This window comes from Lithobates pipiens, unplaced genomic scaffold (genome assembly GCF_037356315.1).
Source record: "Lithobates pipiens isolate NorthernLeopardFrog02 unplaced genomic scaffold, aLitPip1_a1.2 Scaffold_10, whole genome shotgun sequence".
Taxonomy (NCBI): Eukaryota; Metazoa; Chordata; class Amphibia; order Anura; family Ranidae; genus Lithobates; species Lithobates pipiens.
The window spans coordinates 17,425,610-17,439,957 of NW_027507686.1; the positions used below are offsets into that span (position 1 = coordinate 17,425,610).

The 14,348-nt window shown below is 44.3% G+C and overlaps 1 protein-coding gene across 1 annotated transcript in view; it reads left to right on the top strand.

The window, feature by feature from the left end:
• Positions 1–14,078, top strand: part of GALNS (galactosamine (N-acetyl)-6-sulfatase) — a 29,001-nt gene extending 14,923 nt beyond the window's left edge. The window contains exons 10-14 of the mRNA XM_077451874.1: positions 1,617–1,753; positions 4,465–4,567; positions 5,977–6,098; positions 9,575–9,692; positions 11,666–14,078. Coding sequence (XP_077308000.1) covers positions 1,617–1,753; positions 4,465–4,567; positions 5,977–6,098; positions 9,575–9,692; positions 11,666–11,752 — 567 coding nt within the window. The 3' untranslated portion in view covers positions 11,753–14,078. The remainder of the gene's footprint in view (positions 1–1,616; positions 1,754–4,464; positions 4,568–5,976; positions 6,099–9,574; positions 9,693–11,665) is intronic.
• Positions 14,079–14,348: the final 270 nt, after the last annotated feature.

A 14,348-nucleotide genomic window follows, 5' to 3' on the forward strand; every position in this document is an offset into this window, starting at 1 on the left:
TTTCATATGTGCATCACTTAACTATATGTGTAGGGAAGAATTAAACATAACTCCAACCAAATCTTTTATTATTATTATTATTATTATTATTATTATTGAGTGAGGAAAAGTTCTTTTGAGATTTGAGTTTTACTTTTCCATATGTTGATTATTATATTTCCTATACAAATGTGTGTATCCTCCCTCTAGTGGCCATGTGTGATATAACAGGGTGGGATTACAGTCATTACAATTACTAATTACAATTACCGTATTTATCGGCATATAACATGCGCCCCAATTTAAGAGGGAAGTTTCAGGAAAAAAAATATTATTTTTTTAAATAAACCACTTCGAAGCAAAATAATGGTCAGTGAGCATCAATGCAGCCTGATCTGTGCCCATCTGCAGCCTAGTTGGTGCCCACCTGAGCCTAATCAGTGCCCACCTGCAGCCTAATCGGAGCCCACCTGCAGCCTAATCGGAGCCCACCTGCATCCTAATCAGAGCCCACCTGCATCCTAATCGGAGCCCACCTGCAGCCTAATCGGAGCCCACCTGCATCCTAATCAGAGCCCACCTGCATCCTAATCAGAGCCCACCTGCATCCTAATCAGTGCCCACCTGCAGCCTAATCAGTGCCCACCTGCAGCATTGCCGTTATATATGCTGCCATCAAGGGATAGGTGGGGACTAGCGCTGCCGAAATAGAGCCAGATCTCCTGTGTACTCGACTCGTAAGTGGCGCCCAGATTGTGTAATTTTCAATATCCAACAGGACTTCACTATTAGTTCCTTTTTTCTTTCCCGTTTTTTTTTTTTTTTTTTGAGCATGGTCAATTTACTCTGAACGTCCCCAAGGTTACCTTTTATGGAGAGGCTTCTCAGAATCTAATCCAATCTTGATAATCCAGATCATATAGATCACAGCGCCTTTGATCCCCGAAATGCAAAGCTGAGGGTCCATTAATTTTGGTGAGTGGGGTCACAAGAGGGGAGTGTGGCACGCACACCTGCAATTTTTTTGTAGCACCTACGCATTTTATTTGGAGCACCCAGCACTTTGAAAGAGACCGTGTTCATTTGTTTTCATTCTGGATGTTTTTGATTGTCGGCACTGTTAGTGTTTTATATCTTTTTATACATATTTTTTTTTTTTTATAAATTCTTTTTATTCGTTTTAAAAGAAAAAAGTACAGAACATAGCCTTGGGGCATTCCCCGGCTCAAACAATACAACACAACAGGTAAGGCAGAACACCTAAAAAAAACTATCAGCCTAACCCAAAGAACATACAACAACATACAACAACCAAAATACATATATTTTTTTGAGCATGAAATTCATCTTGCACTTCTAGTAAGTGTGGGTTTGCACACATCCTGCAAGCGCTGCACATATACATTAAGTGGGCAGTACCGCCCTCGAATGTAACCCATTAGAGTTCATGGGCCTATGCTGCGACCATTAATGCAGGCGATGAGAAGGTGATATATTGCCTCCCAACTACCTGCAAACCAACCTCCGATATGTGGTCAACCAAGGATTTATGCTTTTCAAAAGGGCAGCAATGGCTGCCGCATATGAGAACAAGCCCCAACACTGCTGAAGAAGCTGATTAATATTTTGTCTCACAGGTGAGCCACCAGCTAAGCAACATCATGGACCTCTTCACCACCAGCCTGGCACTGGCAGGAATAGATCCCCCTGAGGACAGGCCTATAGATGGCATTGACCTATCACCCGTCATACTCAAGGGCAAAGTTACTGACAGGTGAGATGTTCCAGAGGTACTTCCCAGTTCTTTCCCAGTGTCAAACAAACAAACAGCACATAATATAGAATACAAAATCATATAATGGACCCACAAGAGAGGTCCCGCAAGGTACAAAAAACACAGGGTGAATTGTTTGATCTTTTTTTTTGCACCATGCGGGATCTCTCTTGTGGGTCCATTATATGATTTTGTATTCTATATTATGTGTTGATTTGTTTGTTTGACAGTTACCATATATACTATTATGAATAGTGGATCCTGAGGAAGCTACGTACAGGCGAAACGTGTCGATCCACTGTGTTATAAAATTTGTACATCATTTTTGTAAATTATTTGTGTTTTTAAGTGTATGGATAATATTTTAATAAATACTTTTTTTTAAAAAATACACGGTACAATAAAATCCCCAGTTTCCAGGGAGTCTTGATTTATTCACTGGAAACATATATCCTCTTGTACCCTTGAAATACCTTTTACGGTCTCAGGGAACCTCTAATAATAATTACTGTATCTACAACTGTACATTCACATTCGTAGGATGGTCAAGGGTAAAAATGATCCTTACATTTGAGATCAATGGGAAGAATCCCCCACTTACAGATAGCTAAAAAGATCATTGTGGAGAGGCAGAAATTGCTTAAAGAACCCCTAGCAACCTCTGTGGGAACCCTGGTTGAGAAGGCCTGTTGTAGAGCGCTAGAGAAGCATACACAACTTTTTACATATCTTGTGTTCTGCATACAAACTGTCTTCATGGAATGTCTCCATTCCAAGTCATAGAACTCCTTTAGTCTAATGCCGCGTACACATGATCAAATTGTCCAGCGACTTAGTCCGCCGGACCGCATTTCACCAGACAATCCGATCGTGTGTGGGCTTCAGCGGACTTGGGTTTCAGTGGGCAATGCGTTCGTGAGTATGCTAGTCCGGCGGACTAAGAATGACACATGCTCAGAAGCAAGTACGAAAAGGAAGCTATTGGCTACTGGCTATTGAACTTCCTTTTTCTAGTTCCGTCGTACGTGCTGTACATCATCGCGCTAGCAATCGCCGGACTTTCCACGTGTCCGTGTGTGGCCAAGTCCGTTCGGTAGAAAGTCCACCGGACTATCTGCCAGATTGTTTGCCGGACTAAGTACGCCGGACAATTCGATCGTGTGTACGCAGCATAACTCAGCCCTCCTCAAGTAGGGTTTCATGGGACCCTGGGGGTCCTCCAGAGGTTCCTTCCTAGGGGTTTCTTAAGCAATAAGCAATTTCTGCCTCTCAGATAATTTCCCACTGGCCACAATGATCTTTATTACTATAAGTAAGTGGGGTATTCTTCCCATAGGCAACTTTTTACATCATTGTTGTTCTGCATACAAACTATTCCCATTCCAAGTCATAGTATCCTTTTGTATAGCTCAGCCCTTCTCAACTAGGGTTCCTCCAAAGGTTGCTAGGGATTTCTTGAGCAATAAGTAATTTCTTTTTGCCTCTTAGCCCTTGTACACACGGTCAGAGAATCCGTCGGAATGTGTCCTATCGGACCGTGTTGTCGGATAATCCGACTGTGTGTGGTATGCATCGGACTGATTCCGTCGGAATATCCGTCGGACCCAATTTTCCAACTTGTTGGAAATATTTTCCGACAAACTGGTCCGATCGGACATACTCAGATCATGTGTAGAGAATTCCGATCGGAAAAAAGTGCCACGCATGCTCAGATGAAATTCCTACACCAAAGCTATTGGCTACTAGCCTGAACGTAGTCCCATCGTAACGAAATAACGTCATCACGTTCCGAATGATCGGATTTTCCGACAACTTGGTCCGATTGTGTGTATGCAACAGTTTCAGACAAAATCCATCGGACAAAATCCAACAGATTTGGTTGGCAGAATGTCCGACTGTGTGTACAGGGGCTTAGAGAATTTCCCACTGACCACAATGATCTTTTTTCGCTATTTGTAAGTAAGGGAGTCTTCCCATTGACCTCAAATGTAAGGATTTTTCTTACCATTGACCATCTCATCAATGTACAGTTGTATATACAGTTGTTATTATCAGGGGTTTCCTGAGACCAGACGGTTAGTTCAAGGGTTCCTCCATATTAAAAGGTTGAGAAAGACTGGTCTAAAAGTGATGGTCTAGATCTGCCTGGGCTTCCTCTGGGCTACAATCCAAAAGTCCTTGGCTATGAGTATTGGTGGCCATGGTTGCCTTCAGGACTTGTGAGTTTTATTTATAGCTCTTCCTTGAAGAACATCTGAGACGCATAGGCAACTTTTTACATAATTTTTGATCTGCATTGCCATTCCAAGTCATAGTATCCCTTTTGTCTAATTCAGCCCTTCTCAGCCAGGGTTCCATGAAACCTTAGGGTTCCTCCAGAGGTTGCTAGGGGTTCCTTGAGCAATAAGTATTTTCTTCCTCTCAGATAACATCCCACTGACCACAATGATCTTTTCGCTATCAGTAACTGGGGGTATTCCTCCCATTGACCTCAAATGTAAGGATCATTCTTTCCATTGACCATCCTATCAATGTACAGTTGTGGGTACAGTAAATATTATTAGAAGTTCCCTGAGACCAAAAAGTTATTTCAAGGTTTCTCTATGTTAAACAGTTGAGAAAGGCCAGTCTAACTAAACTTCTACTATGACTGGAGCTGTGAATGTTACTTCCCCGACGCCATTATCTCACTCCCCTTTTTCCTCCTTTAGGCCAATATTCTTTTATCGTGGCAATGAGATGATGGCAGTCCGACTGGGGCTATACAAGGCTCATTACTGGACCTGGACAAACTCTTGGGAAGAGCTATCTCAGGTACGTTAAAGAACTACAACTTCCAACCTATAAACTGTCAGGGACCCGTTGTTCTCTTGATGATCTAAGACAGTGGTCTAAAACTGTGGCCCTGGGGGCTGGATGTGGCCCTTGGATTGCTTTTAATCCGGCCCCTGAGGCATTGTTCCTACCATGAACACCAACAATAGGGAAAAATTCCTGCCACCGACACCAACAATAGGGCACTATTCCTCACACTGACACCAACAATGGGACATAATTCCTCCCGCTGACACCGACAATCAGGCACTATTCCCTCCATTGACACCAAAGATGAGGCATTGTTTACTCCAACTGGGCACAGTCCAGCCCCCCTGAAGTCTGAATGACAGTAAACTGGCCCCTTGTTTAGAAAGTTTTGAGACCCCTGATCTAAGAGATGTAGGTTCTTAACCACTCCTGGACTGCCTCGTGTAGCTTTACTGCTACATTGCAGCTCCACTGTGCTGGATCACGTATATATAAGTGATCCAGCATTTCTGGGTAGGGGCGTGCACATGCGTACCCCTGCTGTACTGTCATTCGCCACAGCACAAGCCGATCAATGGTTCCCGGCCAATGATTTATGGCCGGGACCTGCTGAACGAATGACGGAAAAGAGCTCTGTGTTGGTAAACAACACAGTGCTCTACGGAAAGCAGCAGCGTGGCTGCTTTTTTTTCTCCCTGCAAAGCAGGGAGTAAAAGCAGCACACCGTACACACTTTACACTTGTTAGGCACCCAGGGTAACCCTTTGATTGCCCCTGGATGTTAACTCCTTCCCAGTCAGTGTCATTAGTACAGTGACAGTGTATATTATTAGCACTGATCGCTGTATTAGTGTCACTGAAGACGTCAGTCCTAGATGTAATTTAGTCAGTTGCCACCCTGTGTCAGTAAGTGCCGGACTACACACTCCTAGTCCTACTATAAGTCGCTGATCGCCGCCATTACTAGTATAAACACAAATAAATAAAAATTTCAATATATATCCCATAGTCTGTAAATTCTATACTTTTTCACACAAACCAATCAATACACACTTATTGGGATTTTTGTTTTCCAAAGACATGTAGTAGAGTACATTTTGGCCTAAATTTATGAAGAAATTCGATTTTGTCTAATTATTTTTTTCCCAAAATGTTTGGTATTTTTTTTTGTTAATATGATAAAAGACAAAAAAAGCTCAGTGGTGATACCAGCAAAAAAAAAAAAAAAAACTTTATTTGTGTGGGGAAAAAATATATATAAATTTCATTTGGGTACAGCGTTGCATGACGATGCAATTGCCAGTTAAAGTAGTGCAGTGTTGAATAGCAAAAAATGCCCTAGTCATGAAGGGGTAAAACCTTCAGGAGCTGAAGTGGTTAATATTGTAGTAATGATTGCTGTGTGTATTTGGATGCAGGGTATTAATTTCTGTCCTGGACAGAATATAACTGGAATTACAACCCATGACCAAGTCGAGCATGACCTCAACCCGCTCTTGTTCCACGTGGGACGGGACCCTGGAGAGAAGTACCCCATAAGGTAAGGAGGTCACACAGCACCATCATCTCATGTTGTGGAGAACCCCCCCCCCTGGCCTCTGCAGCTAAAGGAAGACCGGTTTAGGGGTGGTAGATCCAGAGTTCAACTGCAGGGTTTTACCATCTCATCCCTCGACCACTACTGTGAATGAGCACTGACTGGTTCCCAAGTGAGGTCGGGGGGCAGCCCCCCCCCCCCTATTCATCCAGAGTGGGTTTAACAGAACCAAGGGTTTATCTTGGGGTTTGCCTTTTACCCAAGTGCTCTGGTTTCTTTTCATAATCCAAAAAAATTCTGCAAGGTAATCCTCCTCCCTCCGTGCCGGGACACGGTCATCTAGAGCCCGGGGCGAACATGCCAAACTGCGCCCCCCCCCAAGATTCATGAGCATTATCTGTTTGCAAAAATCCCCCCACAAAAACCCTGAGCACTAATCTGCATGATCACCCCCTAAGCATTAATTCCCCTTCCTTCCAGTACAAATCCACCCCCTGCTGAAATGCTCCCTCAGCACAAATCTCTGCCCCCCCCCATCCTCCAAATCCCCCCCCCAGCTCAAATGCTCCTCCCTCCAAAAAATGTACCTCCTAGCACAAATCCTCTACTCCTAAAACTTCCCCTCCTAGTACACATCCCCCCCACTTCAAAATCCCCCCTCCTAGCAAAAAATTCCTCCAAATCCCCCCCTCCTAGCACAAATTCCTCCAAATTCCCCTTCTTAGCACAAATGATCTCCCCCCTTACCTACATAAATCTCCCTAAATCAACACTCTTAGCACCACCTCAAATTTCCATTCCTAGGAAAATACTTACCCCCAGCTGCCTCCAAAATTTCTCCTTTCAATACAAATCCCCCCCCCATCTCCTTATGGCACCCCCCCCACCTCACATGATACCACAGTGTCCAGGACAGCCGCCCTTCCTGCCCACCCCTTGTCCCATCCCTGTCCCCACCCCCGACCCTGCTGCTGTAATCCTCCGACGCAGCAGGGGGTTAATAGAACAAGGCAGCTGTCACAGGCTCTCATATGCTCGTCCTTTCCTCCCAGCTGCTCCATTCATAGAAGCCGTATTAGAGTTTCTATGAAGAAACGTGATCTATGAATGGAGTGGGGGGGGGGGCTATCAATCATCCACCCCCTCCGTTTATAGACTGTGTTTCATTCATACAAGTTGTAGTTCAGCTTCTATGAATGGAGTAGCTGGGAGGAAAGGATGAGCATATGAGAGCCTGTGACAGATTCTTTTTGTTCTATTAACCCCCCGCTGCAACAGAGGATTGCAGCAGCGGTGTCGGGGGAGGGGGCACAGAGGGAGGAGGATTACCTTCCAGAATTTTTTTGAGATTGTGAAAAGAAACCAGAGCACTTGAGTAAAAGGCAAACCCCCAAGATAAACTCCATGCAGATGGTGTCCCTGCTGGAAACTGAACCCAGTGCTGCAAGGCGCCTGACCTGTTATATGGCAAGCAAGATACAAATTGTGCTCAGTATAATTCTTCTATGAAGTGAATGTGTACCCTATACCTCTCCTATTTTCTCCCCTTTGTTTTGGTAAATATACCATCAGAAGTGTCCTGTGAAAATGTCCTGTGTTATTTCAGGAAGCCATCCACGTGTAGGCCACACCTAACGGATTTCGTCAGAAGATGACATCTTCAGGGGGATTGGCCACACAGTTCACAACTGGCAGAAACCATGAAATCAGCCCGAGACAGGAGTACAGTTAAATCACACTTGTTTAATAATAAAAGTAAAAAGAACAACCGTAGTCAAAACATAACCAGTTCAGTAACTGGAACGGATAGTCAGCCAGAAGTCAGGGATCAATGTAGTGGAACAGCAAGCAGAATCTGGAAGAAGGGATGTCAGCAAAGCAAGTCTTGAACAGGATCGCAGGAGATAGTCTCTGTGATGTTGACCAAGGCAAAGTAATGCCCCGTACACACGAGCGGACTTAAGTCCGACAGACTTCCAAAGGAGTTCCGTCGGAGTTCTGCTGGAATTCCGACGGAGTTCTGACAGACTTTTCGGCCGAACGGACTTGGCCACACACAATCACACTAAACTCCGACGGATTCGAACGTGATGACGTACGACTGGACTCAAATAAGGAAGTTCATAGCCAGTAGCCAATAGCTGCCCTAGCGTCGGTTTTAGTCCGTCGGAGTAGCATACACACGAGCGGAGTTTTCGAAGGGGACCGGGTCCGGCGGAGTTCCGTCGGGAAAATTTGAAGCATGCTTCATTTCTAAAGTCCGTCAGACTTTGGCGAATCAAAAGTCCGTTGCAGCCCACACACGATCGGATAGTCTGACGGACTCGGTCCTTCGGACTTTGGATGTTGAAAAGTCCGCTCGTGTGTACGGGGCATAAGAGATCCTCTGGACTGGACGGCGTAAGTAGGCAGGACCGATGAGCAGGATATCATCAACAGCTGAGTAACTGTGGCGAGAGATGGGAGCTGGCAATTAACTGACAGCTGAGCGGCCAGCTCAGAGAAGGAAGGGCTGAGTCCGGCCCGGACATCATCACACTACAACCCCTATAAAGTATCCAAGGCCTCTCTAATCAGGAATGAACCCATTAGATTGTCCATATAGTGCAAAATGCTCATAAGAGACATCTTGTAGTTGAGTAAAAAAGGACAACCAAAAATGGTAATAATGCCGAATGAACTGGGACTTTATTTATTGAGTTTTTATATATATATATATATATATATATATATATATATATATATATATATATGTGTGTATATATATATATATATATATATATATATATATATATATATATATTGATTTAGCGCCACACTGTTATATTGAGTTATTTTTCACTATGAATTTAGTAAGACTGTAAGCATGTTCCAAAATTTCAGTGCATCCTCCAAATGAGTCCCCAGCCTTCTTCCTGGCCGTCTCCAGCAAGGGGCCTCCTCCTTGGCACAGCTTCCTCCAGACCAGGCAGGATCCCTTCAGGACAAAATAGGCCCCAAAACAGGCTGTTGGGTCTAAGAACAGAGCTCCATCCAGCAGGCCTCATCCCAGGACAACGAGCGCATTGGCCTGTCCCAAATATTTATATCCTCCCCCAGCATGCACCAGTGGCATAAACCTCCTACTGGATTGGCTGGGGAAAAGAAAAAAAACATTCATAACTTTTTAGTTTTTGTTTGTGAAATCTCATTCTATGACCAGTGACATCTACTGGTGATAGTGAGAAATCACAAGCCAATTTAAGCTTATGGAAAAACCAGGTGAAAAAACAATACAATCAGTCTGACCGAACTACAGCCCAACCAAAAATTAACTGACATAGTAGCCCCTGTTTAGGACAAGGGGGCTAAATTCGCAAAAGAAAATTGGACGGGGCTGACACCATTCAGTACTGCATGTATTGTTTTTTTGCCCTGTCATAGACTTTACCTGTTATATCACTAGATTCCAGTAATGTCTTCTCTATCGCCTGTTGCAGTGTATTAAGCAATGAATACCAGCAAGTAATGCCAAGGATTTCCTATGTCGTTCGCCAACACAAGGAATCCATGATCCCCGGGGAGCCTCAGCTCAACGTGTGTGACCTCGCTGTCATGGTGAGTGTGCAGCTGCTCAGGGGACATCCGTCTCCCATTGGAAGCCTTCAGATTGTAGTTGGGAGTGAAATACCATGCAGGGGCTTTTCCGTCGAAAGTCTTCTACTTTCCCGATTTGTCTCTCCATCAAGTCTGAATAGCAGTTTCATTTTTTCTTTTTTTAATCCAATGGCGCCAACTAGTGTGTGATTTCATAACTGTCCAGAAGAAATAAACTGCAGGAACACATAGGTCAGTAACAAATAGCGAAAAAGAAAAATACTCTCTCCATTTCACGTTTGATTGCAACATCAAAAACAGAGATGAAAAATAATGTTGCCTAATGTTTTTGGCCTGTAGAAGAAAAGGAAACTTGACTGTTAATTTTCACTGCCATGGACCACCAATGCCAGGCTGTTGGGAAAATCACATTTCACAATGGCGTGTTGGGGGGGGGGGGGGGTTTCCAGCTACTAACAATGCTGAGGGTTATTGTTGCACCCACTTACAAGAAATTAATTATTACTGCCACTGACACCAATTCTGGGGGTATTATTGGATCCACTGACACCAACGCTGGTGGTTATTATTACTGCCACTGACACCAATACTTGAGCTTACTTTTGGATCCACTGATACCAACCTGGGGGTTATTATTACTGCCACTGACACCAATTCAGGGGGTTATTACTGAACTCACTGTTTCCAATGCTTGGGTTTGTTATTGCTGCCACTGACACCCATGCCAGAGCTTATCGTTGGGTGCACTCACTGGCACCAACACTGGGAGTTATTACTGCTACTGACATCAATACTGTTTTTTTTTTTTGGGTCCACTGACACCAACCTGGGGGTTATTATTAGGGGTTATTATTACTGCCACTGACACCAATCCTAAGGGTTATTATTGGGTCCAATCACACCAACCCTGAGGGTTATTAGTACTGCCACTGACACCAATGCTGGGAGGGGGTTCTATTGGGCCCATGGACACCAATGCTGGGGTTTTTTATTGAAGTCCCTGACGCCAATGCTGGGGGTTATTATTGGGTCCACTGACACCAATGCAGGAGGCTATTATTACTGCCAATGACACCAAAGCTGGAGGTTATTATTGGGTCAACTGTCACCAACCCTGAGAGTTATTATTACTGCCACTGACACCAATACTGGGGGTTGTTGTTACTGGGTCCATTGACACCATGCTGAGGGTTATCATTGGGTCCATTGACACCATGCTGAGGGTTATTATTAGGTCCACTGACACCAATACTGAGAGTTATTATTGGGTCCACTCACACCAATACTAGGGGTTAATATTGGGTCTACTGACACCATGCTGAGGGTTATTATTGGGTCCACTGACACCAATACTGGAGGTTATTAGTACTGCCACTGACAAAAAGACTGGGAATTATTATTGAACTCACTGACACCAGTGCAGGGGGTTATTATTGAAGTCAACGGACACCAATCCTGGGGGTCATTGCTGCCACTGATGCTGGGGTTATTCTACTCCAAGTTGTTAAGTATGCATTTTGGTGCCTTGGGTTGAAGTACAGCCCATTCATTTTGAATGTTCTGCATAACTTGATGCAATGCATGAAAATGTTCTGCTATTGTGTGTCCCACACTTAATGTCTTCTATACTTTTCAAGTTGACCACCGCTGCCCTCCCCACCCCCACTATGGTCTGTTTTATTTACAGTAGATATAAACTTTGTATTTAACTCTGCTTTAGAAGGTCACACTGCTCCAAATCAGACATTGTTTTTCGGTGGAGGCTTGTATGGGAATGCAAAACCCCTCTGAAGCCAACAAATGCCCATTGACTCAGGACTAAACCTGTCCTGGGGAGACAGGCGACCTAATCCCATCCCTGGGGGTTAGAAGTGATCGTTCCTCCAGCATCATTGGTGTATGTAATGATGTTCTCTTTTCTTTATGCTCTGCTTCCTATCTGAGTGACCTCAGTAGATCTGTCTGTCTTCTAGAACTGGTCACCCCCGGGATGTGAGAAGATTGGAAAATGTTTGAAGCCGCCGGAGTCAAAACCTTGGAAATGCGTTTGGCCTCACTGAGTTGTCCGTATAATCCAGAGATCGGGATCAATTCACCAAGACACGAGTTACCGGCCAATGTGTCGTTCCATCCCACAATCATTGTCGCAACAAAATCTTCTGTTTACATAAGTAAAGTCTGCATTGGTGTGGACTTTTAGTGGCCGTCAATGCCTAATTCTCCTGAATCCATTGCATGTTGCACAATATTTTGTAAGACTGGGCAGTTACAATCATGGCACTACATGTCTCATGTCCAATTACAATCATAGATCTGCAACAGCTGGAGGGTCACAGGTTGCCCACCCCTGCCCTAAGGAAGGGTTAGCTCACCTTTTCAGCAAAGAAATTAAAAGGTGAATACCCTACCCCCTCCAACCCCCAACCCTCCAGACGTATGGGGGGTATATACCATATGTATATACCTCTGTAGGTGATGAGCTGTCACTACCCATGCAGCCAATGTAGCAGTCTGGGGATTTAAAATCCCCCCTCTTCTTCCTGTGGGACAGATCAGAGCATTCTCAATTGGTCCAAGCGGTCACCGTGTTGGCACTGACCAATCAGAATTGCTCTGATCTGTCCTGGAAGCCCTGCAGAAATAAGAGCAGGGGTTTCAGATCCCCGGACCGCTGCACTAGCTTTGTGGGTATTAACAAGCTATCAATGTAGGAATCTGGGGATTTGAATTCCCTCTTCTTCCTTTAGCGCTTCTGAGACAGATCAGAGCAATCTCAATTGGTCAAAGCGATCACTTTGCTGGCACTGACCAACCAGAACTGCTCTGATCTGTCCTGGAAGCCCTGCAGAAAGAAGAGTCCAGGCCGCCCCCAATCCCCACACCGCTGCACTAGCTGCTTGGGCACTAACAGCTCATCAGCTACATAGATAAGTACAGTGGTGACTGGGAAGTGGGGGGAGGGGGAGGATGTCATTTTTCTAGAAAGGTGAATTTCGAATTTACTATTTAATGTGCCAAACTAAGCATGTTATTGAAAATACGGGTTGAGTGACGCTCAGAGACGTGGATTCCCTTCTCCTGGAGTCAGACACTGGCCATCAGACTATGCTCCCCGGTACTTCTACCTTCCCATGGCAATCCACTGGATCAACAAGCAAAGTTACTCCAAGTACTGGGATTCAGCAATTCCTCTGGAAGTCAAATCATCGTCAGATTTATGGCAAACATTTCTGAAGAGGACCCGTCTGTCAGTCAGTAGACACAATGTATATACAATGTACAACCAATCCTGTTACACTCCAGACTTTTCTTGGTTTACGGAAGTGACCAGAGCAATGCCATGTTCTAACTGTGATGTCACAGTGCTATTGGGATGTCATAATGGTGCTGTGATTCAATGTTAACGAACTAGAGTCCTATTAGTGATATCATGTAATAAGAGAGAGAGAGAGCGTGATTCAAAAGCTTGAGTTGAGTCAGAAAAATCTCTGTAATGTAAAGTAGATCTAAAGGCAAATCTTAATTTTTTTTTTTATTTGGATACAGTAAGGTAGAATTATAACCGCTGTCTGTTTTATTTTATTTTTTTGTGCCCCATTGGGAAGATTCCCTTCACTTCCTGTCCTATAGCCAAAACAGGAAGCGAGAGGAAATCCCTCCAAAGTGAGGGGGGTCCCTGGTTGTCACCTGAACCGGTGTCCCAGTTGGAAGATTTCCCCTCTATTCCTGTTCTGGTAACAGCCCAAAATGTGTGATTTTCTTTTACTTTCAATGATGATGGTAAACAGGACGAATACAGTGGGGGGGGAAATCTCCCTAACGGGGACGCAGGCAGCACTAATATTAACAACCTAATAAGTGTTGTAATCCCTTCCCACTCTATCCAAAACTTCATAAAACATTTTGCTTTAGTTAAACTTTTATATCTAAATGTGACTTTTTTTGCCAACAGGCAGACTCTTTATTGATAATGAGATCTGCAATGCAATAAATCAAAACCTACCTGCTTGCTGGCAATCTTCTGCAGAATGTAAACATTGCTGCACAGGACCAAGATCTGTATCCAAAGTTTGACTCGAACACACTGACCCTTTGGGCTAACTAGAGGGAGATGGAGGAATCAGATGTCCAGGAAGTGGGGCAGCTATATACTGACGGGGGGGGGGGGGGGGGGGGGGCAGTTGATCAACACATTTTTTTTTTTTTCTTGTAAATCTACTGTAGTTGTTGGAGCTCACAATGTGCCTTTTTTATGTTGTTAGATTTTCAGCCTGCTGGTTAGGCTAACTGCACTGCTGAATTGCATTTGCTAAAGATTGACACAAAAGATGAAATGCGCTACTGTTTGAAATGATGTTAAAATAAAATCTATCATTTTAAAAAAAAGATCAGCTTGTCCAGCCCAGTGTTATCCTGTCTTCCAAACTTACCTTGATCCTTCCAGGACAACCGATAAGTCAGAGCCAGGACAAGGTGTGGGCAGGAAGGGCCTCAGCCCTGGGCACAGCAGAGCAAGGGGGCAAAGAATGGACACAGGGCAGTAAACCAATTCTACGGCAGGCATTAACAGTTGGGGTGCCGTTACGCATTCCTGGCTCGGGGTGCTAAAACCTGTCCCGCCACTGCAATCAGTATTCATCTTTTCATGCATTGCGG